The sequence below is a fragment of the Thermobia domestica genome, chromosome 8, assembly GCF_964235325.1.
Source record: "Thermobia domestica chromosome 8, izTheDome1.hap1.1, whole genome shotgun sequence".
NCBI classification, from domain to species: domain Eukaryota; kingdom Metazoa; phylum Arthropoda; class Insecta; order Zygentoma; family Lepismatidae; genus Thermobia; species Thermobia domestica.
The window spans coordinates 263,529,310-263,544,308 of NC_137461.1; the positions used below are offsets into that span (position 1 = coordinate 263,529,310).

The 14,999-nt window shown below is 39.1% G+C and overlaps 1 protein-coding gene across 1 annotated transcript; it reads right to left on the bottom strand.

Annotated features, from left to right (window-relative positions):
• Positions 1 to 2,933: 2,933 nt before the first annotated feature.
• On the bottom strand, positions 2,934 to 3,326 carry LOC145692563 (protein GVQW3-like). The gene has a single exon (XM_081767872.1). The coding sequence runs from the start codon at positions 3,324 to 3,326 to the stop codon at positions 2,934 to 2,936; it is 393 nt and encodes a 130-aa protein (XP_081623998.1).
• Between the last annotated feature and the right edge of the window lie 11,673 nt (positions 3,327 to 14,999).

A 14,999-nucleotide genomic window follows, 5' to 3' on the forward strand; every position in this document is an offset into this window, starting at 1 on the left:
TCACATAGTTAAGTTTGCTACTGGCAAAAGTCACAAATAAAAATGTCTTTGTCAGCCCCAGCACAATCTATATGGGCCCAGTAAGAGCACATGGCATACTGGACCCAGAGTTCACCTCTCGTATCACTCAAAAAATTTTCTGTGCAGAACATGCAGGTAGCATCGTCATCTGTGGGCGGTGTTTTTCCCGGTGGAACGTTTAAAGTTGATGATATTGTTGATGCTTCACTTATATCAGAGATTGAGTCACAATCAGAATCGTCTTCCTTGGCCCCTCCTTTCAACTTCAACGGTGTGTTTCCTTTTCCTGGATGACAAGATCTTGATACTAACTTAACACTACCATGCCCTCGGCCTCGACATAATGATGATGTTGATTTTTTCCGTTTCACTCGTGGACGTGTTTCCATCGCTTTCTTCAATTCAGACTTATAAAATAACGAGGTTAGAACAGCGGCGATGCTTGCCTTACGTCCTCTTCTAGATGTTCTCTTCGTGAGTCGCGGCACTGGAGAGATATGGAAAGGGCTAGTTTGGAATGGCTGAACAGTTGTTTGTTCTTCTTGTGATGTACAACAGGAACTTGGAGTTTGATTTGTCCCAAGCGTTTCTGGAGTAGAGGTTGTATATTGATGACTGGTGTGAGAAGGTGATGAAGTCGAGGGTTGTATAAATGGCGAGGTATGGCGATCATTGTGATGACAGTCCTGTGTAGTGAAACTGCTCCCACCGGATTCTGCTTCTCTTTTACCCGGCAAGTCGTAGTAGGAAGGCTTGTCCTTACTTTGAGCGTCTTCTAAGAAGTCTACATCAGTGAAGGTATCCTTATTCATTGGGTATATCCCCGTCATTCGGTACCCATTGATGGCTCGTTCAGCCGTCTGACATTTGATGTAGCTTTTCCAAACAGCTCCATTACATCATATGCATTAACAGGTCTGTTGCTTTGTTTTAACCACTGTCTGATTTCTTCGTTGTACACTTTCAATGGACCCATAAACGTCCTACCTAGGGGTTGTATCTTGTATGTAGAATGGGGTGGAAGGGAAACAATTGTGATGTGATGTTCCCTAGCCAAGTCAATGATATCAATATTGTGGATGTGGCTGTAGTGACCATCCAAAATCAGAACTATGGGTTTCTCTTTCGTAGGTTTCACTGTATCGATGAAATGTTGGAACCATTTCGTGAATAGATCGGTTTGTACTGTCACAATTGTTCATGGTAGAGCGCCTCTCTCAAGTTGACTGTTCATATTTTTGCGAGGGAAGATAACCATTGGTGGAATATATGCATTCATTGCGATAACAATCGTAATAAGAAGCCCACGCTCTGCGGCGGTAAGAGATGCCACCTGTCTTTTACCGCGTAAGCCAATAACTTTCGGTATCTTAGATTGGACAATTGCTATTCCACTTTCATCGACGTATATTCTGTCCGGCGTATAATGTGCTTTTGCATACACATTTTCAAAAAGTTCATAAAAAAAAAGTGTTGTTTTTGCTGAAACCCGGTGCCCTAGCATAAGACATTTCTGTAGGTTTCCTTTCCGAAAGTGTTTTCTTGTGTCGTTTCAGGAAGAGCTTTACCCATTTTCTTTCAGCCATCTCTTTTCCAAAAGGATGTCTCAGGTTATTTCGTTCCGCTAACAGTAGAGCCATACGCGCAAGATCTTCACGGGTAAACCCAACGTATGCAGCTTCCATGGCTAAACAGTATTTTACAAGCTCTTTTTTTCTATTTCAGGATCAAGAATTGTTGGTCGACCTAGTTTTGTCGCAGCCGCCATCAGTGGATTTCCATATTTTTCTTTGGATAACCTTTGAAGAGTTACTCTTGGAACTTGAAATGTTTTGCTAGCTTTCTTCCAACCCATAGTTTTTTGTCGTATGGCATCTATGGCCTTGACCATGTTACTTTGATTCCACATTCTTAGTTTCGTATTTCTTTTGGCCATTTTGGTCCCCTTGAAAGCTGCAAATAAATTGCATGAGTCATGAGAATTTGGTACGAAACATATTTTTTACTTGTTGCACAACATAATAAGGGGCTCGATTTAGGACTGACAAGGGGGCCCATTTTACGACCATACGTGTTTTTACTTTCGCTCCAAATTATTTGTCACCCCTACGTCCAAATTACTAGTTAATTACATAAGAACATACCTCTTACCATTAAGATTAAATAAATAAATAGTTGATTCACTTACCTCTTTACTAGTTGTGGAAAACAACACTTGCTCGCCGGAGCTCCAAAACTTTTCACTGCGTGAAAACTAGTCACGTGCTGACTACAAAACAAAGAATTAACTGATCAACACAGGAACCAGCGCTGCATGTGGCAGTAACGATAAACTATAACTCAGCGTATTTGTAGCATTCTACGCTAATATCCGGAGCAGTAATCGATGGGCCCATTTTATGGACCCGGGCCCGGATTTGGTACAGTTCCTCTCTCTCTCTCTCTCTCTCTCTCTCTCTACATATATATATATATATATATATATATATATATATATATATATATATATAGATACGAGGGTTGGAACTTAAAATAGTGGCAACACTGCTGTGGAAACACTATGCAATGAAATGTACTAGTGGCACTGATAGCGCACGTTGTTGACATACCTACCTACCCTCCGAGCAAATAGATTCGCTCCTCCCACGTCACCGGCAGGCGCACAGGCGAGGGAAACACAGTCACTTGTGAGCGAGCGGTCTAACGTAAAGATGTCACTATGTTTTCGAAACAGGAACAATGGAGTTGGATCAAGATTGAATGTGCCAGAGGTCGTACAGCACGACAGTGTCATCAAGGGCTTCAAGAGGCGTGTGGGGATTCGGCATTGTCGTACAGAACAGTGGCACGGTGGGTAAAAGCCTTCAACGAAGGTCGGCAAACTGTGGCAGACATGCATCGGTCAGGTCGTCCTAGCATCTCTGAAGAAGAAATGCAAGCTGTTGCAGCGTTAGTGGACAGTAATCGACGCCTGACGATTCGTGAGCTCGCCCACGAAACCGGATTAGCGCATGCGACTGTGCTTCGCATCCTGAAGGAACGCCTGGGCATGTGCAAAATTGCAAGTGCGTCCGAGCAGCGTCGTAACGTATCCATTTCTGCATTTCCGTCAACTCATACGGAACCCATCGTGATGCAATTTTACGCATGCCCAGGCGTTCCTTCAGGATGCGAAGCACAGTCGCATGCGCTAATCCGGTTTCGTGGGCAAAGTCACGAATCGTCAGGCGTCGATCACTGTCCACTAACGCGCCAACAGCTTGCATTTCTTCTTCAGAGACGCTAGGACGACCTGACCGATGCATGTCTGCCACAGTTTGCCGACCTTCGTTGAAGGCTTTTACCCACCGTGCCACTGTTCTGTACGACAATGCCGAATCCCCACACGCCTCTCGAAGCCCTTGATGACACTGTCGTGCTGTACGACCTCTGGCACATTCAATCTTGATCCAACTCCGTTGTTCCTGTTTCGAAAACATAGTGACACCTTTACGTTAGACCGCTCGCTCACAAGTGACTGTGTTTCCCTCGCCTGTGCGCCTGCCGGTGACGTGGAAGGAGCGAATCTATTTGCTCGGAGGGTAGGTAGGTATGTCAACAACGTGCGCTATCAGTGCCACTAGTACATTTCATTGCATAGTGTTTCCACAGCAGTGTTGCCACTATTTAAGTTCCAACCCTCGTATAAATCAGAGGCTTGATATTATTTAATTCGCTCGCTTACTATTCTCAGGGGTGTAGCCACGGGGAAAAGGGGGCCTTGTCTTTCCAAACTATTTCCAACCCTGAAATGAGGTTCGTCTGGTATATGTTTAATAAATTATTTAATAGTTAATGTAAGTGAGGGATTTATAATAAAACATGAAAATTAGGTACAGAAACCGTAATCATCAGTACGGTTTCTGTACCTAATTAAAACAGCTAAAATTAATCATGTGCTTTACTTTCTCATTTCCCTTTCTGGGCGCACACCGTGTGAACTTTATATTATTGCATAATAATATCTGAGTTGATATTTTATTTTTCAAGTTTTTTCCTTTACTGTTTTAACCCACATAACCACAATTGTCAGATAAACAGATTGTCATAAACAGCATTTGTTTTCTTATGAATAGCTTATTGATTCATCTTTTACAATCCGGTTTTTAACTTCAGTACTGTCAAAATCCGTCTTTTGATAAGGTTAGCATTGTGAAAATATAATATGTGTATAGTATGTATGTATATATGGTGAGTTAAAGTGCTTTCATATTGTGAAAGAGGTAATTTGTTCTGCTTTTAATGTGAAAAGCTTGCCTCTCCCTGAAAGGAATGTTCCCCTAGAACAACCTGCTGGCTACACCCCTGATTATCCTGTAATAAAAGTTCTTAGTTCTATTTGCAAATCGAAATAAAATCCACTGGAAATTAGACGCGGGACTCAGCGCTCGTTTTACTAATTGTTTTATATTGAAACCTTTCAAAGCGTGTATCATGACAACCAGTTGACATAGAAAGATGTAGTTTTCACGTATGTGTTCGTAATTCTTTTCTCTACTTCCTAAAGTGAGCAGTTATTGTGCTAATATAATATTTCTAAGTAGCGCCTCTGATATTGTTGTATTCGCAGTAGCACGAGAAGTCAGCGTGCAGAACAACTTGTCGCGAACTGTCAACACCGCTCAATGCCAATTGGACGCCGTGTGAAGCCAACTCAAGGCCATGTCGTTTCTCATTTGAAACCTGCAATAATTTCTTTTTTAGGTGCCTTAAAAGTTAACACTATCCGGGAAGGAATTTTTAAACTTCTCTCTGGCTCTTAAAAGGGTCAGTTGCGGTAATATTATTAATTACAGTGGTAGTATTCCTTGCTAAGGACTGTATCTGAAAGTATCAACATGTATGATGAAGAGGAATAAAAATGGAAGATGTACGGGGAAAAGGTACAATTTGTTACACTACAATACTTGTTGAATGCACAGAGAAGAAGAGTATACATTTACAGTTCGTGTCTTGATGAATAAACGAAACTTTCGTCGAACACCACCCATAAGCTTCTGTACAGTATCGGCAGTGCATTTTCTCGATGCGGCAGACCAATACTTCTTGAATTCAGGCATGTTTCTGGCAGCTTTACCACCCTGTTTGACATTTTTCTTTACAAGTGCCCAATAGCGTTAAATAGGTCGGAGCTGAGAGCAGGTGGGTGGGTTCAGATGTTTTGCAACAAAATTCAGTTTATGTTTAATGTATCAGTTTACTGTAGATTTAGCGTAGTGGACCGTTGCCAAATCCGACCAAAACAATGGAGGAACACTGCTTTTTTATTCAAAAAGAGCAATCTTTTCTGCAGACATTTCTTTTCATATATTTCTGCATTAATAGTTCTCTGTGTATAGAAAATACCAGATCGTAAGCCGCAGGAACAAATTGCTTGCCACACGAGCACTTTCGGTCCAAATTTGTTCATTGAAACATATTTGACCGAGTCATCCACATCTTCATCTTTGACTTATGTACATATAATATTGAGGGCCAGGAAGTGTTGTTAAGAGCCTGCCTTACTAAAAATAATACGAAATTTACCATTTTTCTTTTGCTTGTTTATTCATCAGTGAAAAGAGATAGTGAAATGCTAGTCACCACAATCATAGATAATGCTATTCTACAACAGAAAATATGAACCTGAAGAATATTCAGTGTTGCAATCCATAGCAATTGCAGTGTTGCCAGAAAAAAACAATTTCCCTAAAATCTAAATTAAGACAGCGAGTAGAAGAATGAACTCAACTGCATTTTATTACGTATCATGTTGTTTTGGTTTCTTGTGAACTACTTTTTAATTATTATTATTATTTAGTTTTAATAACTGTATGTTAAAACTATTTTGTTTATTACAAATTAAATACAACCATTATTTAAAAAGTAGTTCACAGGAAACCAAAACAACATGATACGTAATCAAATGCAGTTGAGTTCATTCCTTTACTCGTTGCCTTAACTTAGATTTTAGGGAAATTGTTTTTCTGGCAACACTGTAATTTCTATGGATGGCAACACTGAACATTCTTCAGGTTCATATTTTCTGTTGTAGAATAGCATTATCTATGATTGTGGTGACTTGCATTTCACTATCTCATTTTACTGATGAATAAACAAGCAAAAGAAAAATTGTGAATTTTGTATTATTTTTAGTAAGACAGACTCTTAAGTCCTTCTTCACGTAAGTTTCATCGTCAAAAAAAAAAAAAAAAAAAAATCTTCCCTGCTTACAATTCGTTCATACAAGTTGCGAGCTCGTGATTGTCCTCTCAATTTCTGATTAGACAACTGTTTGGCTAATTTTTGCTTTCTGTAGGTTTTCAAATTATTCCCAGTTTTAATTCTTTGGACCAGTGCGATCGTAGTATCTGCATTTTTCGCCAAATTGCTAACAGATAATGATGGATTTTATTTGATTAACCTCACCACTTTCTGGTCTAGTTTTGGGTTACATGCACCATTTTTTCTCCCCGATCTCGGCAAATCTATAAAAGTATAATATTTATCAAATTTTTCAATAGCTTTCATACTTGCATAATGCACTTTCACCTGTTTTCTGATTGTTGGTGACTCCTTTTTTTGAAACATCATATGTGCACAATTTTGTACTTCACTTTCTGTGGACAAACACTGTGTGCGTGGGTTTTCTCGGGGTTCTCCTGTTTCCTCTCACTCTCTTCATTCCACCATTTCATTCATTACTCATCTTCACCGTCTCCTTTAGCCTAACCTGCATAAGCGTGGGACGTAAAACTCAAAGATTTCATTTCATTTTTCACTTTCTGTGGAATTCGTCCCATAGTCTCTGCAACTCCTCGCACGGCATTCAACACGCTGCAGCAGCTAAGTACAACTTGCCAACTGACTCGCGGACTGAGTAGACTCATTCTCCGCTGCCTGGCCTGTGCCTCCCAGCGCCACCAATGTTCATAGTTATTTTCGATACAGTCCTTATGTCAGTCAATCAGTCAGTTAGCTCTGAAAAGGGCCGAGTTCGGTTACTGGCACTCCTCTTGAAGAGCAGTACTACCCCTTTGTTTTGTCTTGTGTGCGTCAAGTGTTAAAAAAAAGAAAAAAGATTTTACGCAGACTTCGTTCTTGTCCTTTCCAATTCTTGTACTAGTTCGGTCGCTACAAACAACAATTGTATTTTCTCAGTGAGTTGCTGATTGGAGTTCGAGTTGAAGTTGAAGAAGCTCTTATCTCTCTTCGACGACGACGTAAATTCTGAGTCATAGTCAAAGTTTGTTTTCCCCCGAAGGCGGGAGGAACGTCTAGCCATCCACGGCTACTTTGTCCAAAGTGTTTATTTATTGTGTTTGAATTCGTCGGGTATATGGTTTAAGGAGTATAGGTTGGGTATTTAGTTTGTGTTGGTTGGATCTCAACTGGAAGCAAGCTCTTATAAGTAATTATTTCTTGTACATAAGTTCCTATTTATCCATCTTGAACGCCCATCCGTAGATAAATGCGAAGTTCAAGCTTCGTAATTTAATTGAGAAACTTAAAAAAAAAAAAAAGGTGAGGCCGATTAAAGTTTCGATTATTGTTCTAGTTTTTTCCGTATTACTACTGCATTGAAGTGTTTCTTGTAAAAATTTGATTCTATTAGTCTGTCTGCAAGATGTTTGATGAAGTTATGTAGTTTTGTAAGATTGTATATACGGTACACTTCCTCTATATCAGTATCTTCCATTGTCATCTTCATCCAGTATCTTTTTTTTTCTTGTAGTTTTTGTATGTCTTGGGGCGTTTAGAATGGCGAACCATATGGTAGATTTGCTCTAATTACTGTTTTGTAGATCCTAGAGTTTATATTAACTGTATTGTATTTGTTCATTATTTGTTTAAGCATGTGAATGAATCTAATTGCTTTGCTTTTGAGATTTAGTATATTGGTTTAATTTTAATTTATTGTTTAGGGTAACTCCTAGATAAGTAGCTGTTCTTTTGGGTTTGGTATATGCATCATTCACTTGGATTGATCTGTTCAGATTTTTTCTTGTACCTTTTGCTGTGAGATCTATTATTAATAGTTGCGTTTTTGTGGAGTTCATTTCCAAATGCCGTTCCTTGCACCATATAAGAGAAGTTTCTGTTTGTTTTTCTAGTTTTGAGAGTGTTTTTAGTGTTTAGCAATGAAGTCCATTAAGCCGTGTCGTCTACATAGAGTGCCAGTTGTGTATTATTAGTGGTAGGTGTATCATTCACCTATATTATATATAGTGGCGCAATAGTGGATCCTTGTGGTGTACTTCTTTCTTTGGGAATAGGGTTTGATATTACTTCGTTGAATTTCAGTCTTGTTTCTCTATATCTAAAGAGAAGTAAATCCATCGTATAATAGTTGTTGGAAGATTCAAGTTTGTCAGCTTGTATAGTAATCCATCATGCCATACTGTGTCAAATGCACTGCTTAGGTCGAAAAAGATGGCACCTAGTTTGTTTCCGTTTAGTAGTAACTTGAGCGTCATTGTATATTCTCATAATGTGTTGGATGGTATATTATGTAAGTCGGAAGCCTGCTTTGTGTTTGTTATTTATTATCCGTTATGTATTCATGGATCCTGTTCATTGTCATCATCATAAAACATCATCTGTTGACTCTGTACTAGATATAGAAGGACTTCTAACGTATTCTTGGTGTTTTGTCCGGGGCGAACAATCTTTAGTATTGGCGAGTGTAATGTAGTGAAAGAAATCAAAAGTCATTGGTGAGTTACAGTCATCTGTATGTGATTCCGAGGTGGTGTGATGCCGAGTTCTTGTAGCTGTTTCGTGCTCTGGTGGTGTAATCTTCGGTCGACGATAGGTGATTGCTGCTGATCTTGAACATCCTTTTGTGGAATCCATGAAGAGTGCAGGAGTGAGAAGCTTGTGTCATTTAATTGAAAATCGTTGGTGTGTGTTTCATGTGATTTATTTATGGGTGGTATTTCTTTTGATGTGATTACGTATCGGTGATATGCTAGGTAGTGGGAGGTTGAATATTGTTCTGAGTGCTTTGCTGTGTAGTGTTCTTTGTGAATTTAATTTTGAGTGTGTTAGGAAGATGTTACCTTGTGTCGGTGTGAAGATGGTGAGTTGTTGGCGGAAGATATATCGGGTTGCTTTGTTGATGGCTTGGTGTAGTGTTTTCTGTTTGGGTGGTTCGGTGACTGTGGTGAGGATGGGTGCTACCCATTTCATGATGGATTCAGTAGCAGGTTCTATAGCTGCGTTGATCTTGGCGTCTAGGTCTGGGCTGGTGGTTGTTCTTCTGTTTCTGTTTCTTCTTCTGCTGGAGTGGCTTCGTGGACCTTGCAAGGGCCTGACATTGGCAAGGCTGGAAGTTCAGTCGGATTCAGGATGTTTGGGATCACGTCGTTTTTGGCTGTGGCGAGGCCTCTGTTGCGAATCGCTGCTTTCAGTTCTGTGGCCGATCTTCTTGCAGGTGGCGTAAAACCATCTGTTTATGGGTTTGTTACATGGCGTGTTGTGGTTCTCTCCACTGCGGAAACAGGCCCGAGGGCGATTACAGGTGTGTGTTGGGTGGTCATATGTTTAACAGTTGTAGCATGGGTTTGGTCTTCCTATGTTTCTGGATGCTTTCACCTTGTGTAGCTTGTTATGGATGTTGACCGCTTCTGGGTTATTGGAGAAAACTCGGAGAAGGGGGAGGATGTCAGTGGAGTTCTGCATCCGGTTCACGTTGCAGAAGTCTTAAATTCTTGTTGATGGACTCTTCTTTGATTTCTTCAATAGGGATGTTCACATCTACACCTTTGACCACACAGGTGTGTGTATATTTCTTCGGCCGTCTGTTGGGTTGATTTGGGGTGGATGGTAGTTTGCCGTCCGTTCTTTCTGTGTCTTCTACTGAATTTGCCTGGATACATCTGGCTGTGGATCCGAAGGCTAGCAGTGAGAAATTCTCCTTGAGCGCGTTGATGGCTTATGTGGTTTCTAAATGGCATTGAAACCTCCGTTATGGGTGGATATATGTGGAAAATTGTTTTTCACCAAAACGATAAATGTTATTTTCTGGTTCTGATACTCCTTTTTTATGATTGACTTAGCTTCGTTGAATGAGTGTTTATCTCTTGCCATAGGTTCCATGATTTTAGTTTGATGAATCCGTTCAGGACATTGAGAGAAATGGGCATAGTGATCACCCCCTCAGCTTATGTAATGAATTGGATTATTACACATATCCTGCTATGTGGATTGCCACATTTAACGCACAACGTCTTATTTAAACGGCAGTTGCGTTTCCGGTGACCAAATTTATAACAGCCAAGTATACATTGTCTGATGGAAGGAATCTGGTCTATAGAGTATTTAAAATATCTTCATTTCTTCATTTTTTTCTGTTTGCAACGACGACAGTTTCATGAAATATACCAGCACAAAAATCACTAAACTAAGTCAGATATTCTACCGTAATTTACTAGTTTCGTTGCATTTTTGAGCACACAATAGAAACAGATAATCTTTAAGCTGGGAAAATTCGTGTCTTCTTAGACCATTACATTTCTTCCAAGCATTTTTTTCTAATTTCGCCTCTCCCCCACCCCACCCACCCCTTTCGTTTACACATTTCTACATGATTTACTATATTCTATCAGTAAATTTTTAACTTTCCAACAAATTTCATGATAATTCCCTCTTAACCAAGAACCACAACGTTGCTCCTTTAGTTAACTCGTACAATAAGGGAATCTTATTATCCACTGTCAAATAAAATATGTATTTACTCCAGCAATGCAGAATTCTTTTATAAGAATTCATTTTTATTATAATCCTGAAATTCAATGGCTGTATCCATTTTATGCTCAAATGGAGAAAAAAAAAAAAAAAGCTTAAAAATTATCATTGCAATCTTATACAAATATATTTCAGTTCATCCAGAATAACTCATACAATCAGTTTATGATTCAAGCTTATATACATGCAAGCGTCATAAACAGTGACACATGCATGCAGTTGCTCAAGTTTGTTGCCTTATATGATGAAGTCATCCCCTAACAAATATTCAATGTAATTCAACTCATACAATTATGTACTCAAATTTGATAACGAGCCATCTATCAGCATATGATTCAAGCTTATTTATATGCAAGTATCGTAAACAGTGGCACATGCGTGCAGTTACTTAAATTTGTTCCCTTATATTATGAAGTCACACCTAACAAATGCTCAACATGATTCAAGTTCAATACACTTCCTATCGCCTGCGACACGCTCACACAAGCAAATAATTACTACACTTTATTTAAATTTTTTAGTGGTAGAGCGCTCACCTCTGGTGCATGGGGTCCTAGGTTCGATCCCAGCTCTCGTCAAGTGAATTTTGTGGTGAACAAACACCGTGTGTGGGGTTTCCTCGGATTCTCCCGTTTCCTCCCACTTTCTTCATTCCACCATTTCATTAATTTCTCGTCATAACCATCTCCTTTAGCTTAGTCGGCATAACTGTGGGACATAAAACTTAAATTTCATTTCATTTTTTAAATTTAAATTTCAAATATGATCACATTTACTTGTAAACCCACCTGTTAATTCACGACTACTCTTAACTTCAAATCAACAACTTTACATATGATAAAATGCATCATCATCATGACGTATATGCTTTTACCCGGACATATCATTGACGTCAATGCACCCGCTGTACTATCCACGAACTCCTACGAACATGACCTTTAACCACAACTGGACTCGATGATTAACTTCTGCCTCACTATTACGAAGCCACCATCTGCAATGATATTGACCTTTGACCCTAAAGAAAACTTACATTTCTATTTATAGAAACTGCTATGTTCATAACCAAATTACTTTGATGAGCATAACACTGTACATATTCGACATTAGGAAAAGTTTCTTTAACTATTGCTTGCACCCCCCTCCCTTCCCAAAAGAACCAGACAACAGAAGCACCGTCATAGATTTGGGTGAATTTTCATGAATACCTAACCTTTGGATTTTCAATTCTGCAAGCAAATAAGAAGCTAATGTTTTAGCATCATGCTTTGGTGATGAAATAAAATTCCAAAAACGTTCTACTGCTTTGCCCTACCGAAAAACAGTAACCAATCGAAATATAGTGCTTGAAATATGTTTCATCGGCTATAATAGCCAGAAAATCAGCTTCGTTAATTTCGTGTGTTACTTCTTTCTGATAAACCTCAAGCATTACTTGTAGGAGCTCATTCTGGATCGTTTTCGACGTTGGTTTCTCAAAGCAATGTCTTATTCTAAGCTGAAATATATTGATTTCCTAAATACTCCCGGGTTGGAGGACGAGTCAGTTTCATCGCGCCCCTTAGAGCTAGTTTTAATCCGCCACAAAATCAAATATGTTTTATGATAATATTAAATACGTACCTGTTCTGTTTGGCTTTTTCATTGTGTTCTTCAAGTTTCCTCCTATAAGCATTGTCCAACTGCGAATTGATTTTACATTTCCAAAAAGTGTGAATCAAATGTGGTCTTTTTTTTTTTTTCAATTGTTGACCATAATATTGAATCTGTTATACCTAATTTTGGCCACGATTCTTCACCACAAGATATACACGGAAAGTAAAACACTGTATTCTTTACTTCGCATTCACAGAACCATTCATTATTATTGTATATATCTTTCTTGAACACTCTTGAATTGCGTTTTGCCTATTTTGATGTTCTACTCAGTGTCTAAGTCTGTCAACGGGCTTCCAGTTCCTTAATTTCAAGTTGTTCTTCAGCAGAGAGATGGGAAAATGGTTTCTTTTGTAAGTTATTTACAGAAATAGAAAACACAGAACACAAGTAAATCTAATAACTATAGACCAGAACATTGATTCAAAACACTCAAGAGGCACATGAATCACGAACGCCACACACACACACACGTGCATGAAAGAAAAACTGTATTCCAAATCATCATCAGTCTTGGTTGTGAGCACTGCACTATGAAGACAATATTCTACCACATGAGGCGAAACAATGCTTATCAATGTCATAATTCTGGGAAGAAACTTTGAAACCCGTCAAATGTATGATCAGCACTTAACAGGAGCCAGAAATCAAAGAACGTCAAAATAGCGTTGCTCACCAGTCACAAATGCATTGTAGCGTTTCCCATCACAGTTTTGTGTAGAAAGTTGTCAGAAGTATAAAATACATTAATTTTGTATATATACATAATACTAAAATATTGTCCACAAAGTGGGAGATGCTTTACATAAATGTCTATTAGGACATTTTTAACATAAATGTCTATTAGGATAATGTTTTGGAAAGGAGAAATACGATTTTTCAGTAGAAGTCAGGTTCTGAGGCTTACCAGAAGTTTTCTTTGATAGACAATTCTTGTCAGAGGCAAAAGCATGCATGGTTGCTAGTTCAACGAATTTCGCTGTGTTCAGAAAAATTAAGGAATCACATTAGCAATCACATTAAAAATCATATTTTCGCTTATTAAAATTTGGTTCACAAATCGCTGTACAAGAAGCCTTCATTATCTATAAAACCGGATGTGGGAAGCAAGGGTTAGTCTTAGCCTTTTCAGCTCCATCGCCAAATTGGTGATACGAGATCTGACATTGCGATGTCTCTAAATTACTTGCTTTAGAAACAAATGAACTAGTTAGTTTCCACGCATTAATCCAACTTCAATGTCGGCTACATTACATTATGACTCCCTAAACAATTAGTTAATGGCGTCTCCGAAACATAGTCTTTTTCAACTTAGTAACAGATCTGGTCGTTGGTCTTAACCTGTTACTTTTAATTTCTTGTTGGCCTTTTTCACCCAAAGGATTACAAGCCTATTTTCTATCGTTTGCACGCTTATGCTTCGTTTTATTCATATTAACTATCTTTAGGTCCGGTCTTCGGATCAAAATTTATTACACGTAAACACACTCGTTCTTATGTTTAAGACAACACTATTCAAGCTCAGACCCAAACTCTTATGAACAGTAATGCCATAAACAACTGAGATTGGAAATTGAGCCCGGTGTGTGTGTCCCTTATTCATTAACTGAAATTTAGCGTTTGTCGGCTCCAAATTGTGGTCTAAACCGTGGGCAAATGTGATACAGACTGACCTCGCTCTTTCCTTATTATCAACATCCCAAGCAACAGAATCTACCACACCAACTGCGCCGTTCACCAGCCCCAGAGTAACGTCAACATGACGTCGAGGCATTACTTTCACGCATACCGTTATCACAATCATATGTTCAAGACCGGCTGTCACCAAACTGCCCTCTACTGCCTTTTCCAGTTCTGCTTTTACCTTCTTTCGCAAATACCTGGGACATTCAATAGAGTTCTGAGTAAGCAATTTAATTTCTGAGGATGGTATTATAATTTCTGAGGATGTCCTGGGTTTGCGTCCCTATGAGGAAAAGACATATATAACTGTATGGGTGTGGAAGTCTATGTCCCTGTGAGGGCTTAAGCCATATATAACCGTGTGTTCCTGTTAGTACGGTGTCATCTATGACTGTCCTGGGCTCGTTCCCTTGACGTTCCTGTTCCCTCTGGCGACATATGTGGCATATATGACAGTTCGGATTCGTGTTCTGGTTGTCCCTGTTCATTAGGGGGACATATATAACTGTACGTTCCTGTTAGTACTATAACGTTTACTCCATAGGATGGTAATCCAAATAGAGCAAACATTATATTAGATAGTCGTAAATAGGACGTTTGCTCGAGCATTGACGACGAAACAAGTTATTATAAGAAATAGCTCCTTTCAACGCCAACTACACGTAAGCAAAAATTCTAACAAGTAACACTTCACATCGTTGCTGCCGGTCTGACGCTAAACTATACATTTTCGGAAAGCACTAGTCCTAAATAGGATAACTACACAGTGCGACGGTCAGACGTTGCCGCGTTCAGGACTTATGGAGCGTCAAACATTAACATGGGGTTTATGAGAGTTACAGGAAACGAAGAAGAACACAAGGTTTGTGACG

Excerpts from the sequence above, each read along its gene's own strand:
- LOC145692563 (XM_081767872.1), bottom strand. The coding sequence starts at position 3,326 with ATGCATCGGTCAGGTCGTCCTAGCGTCTCTGAAGAAGAAATGCAAGCT.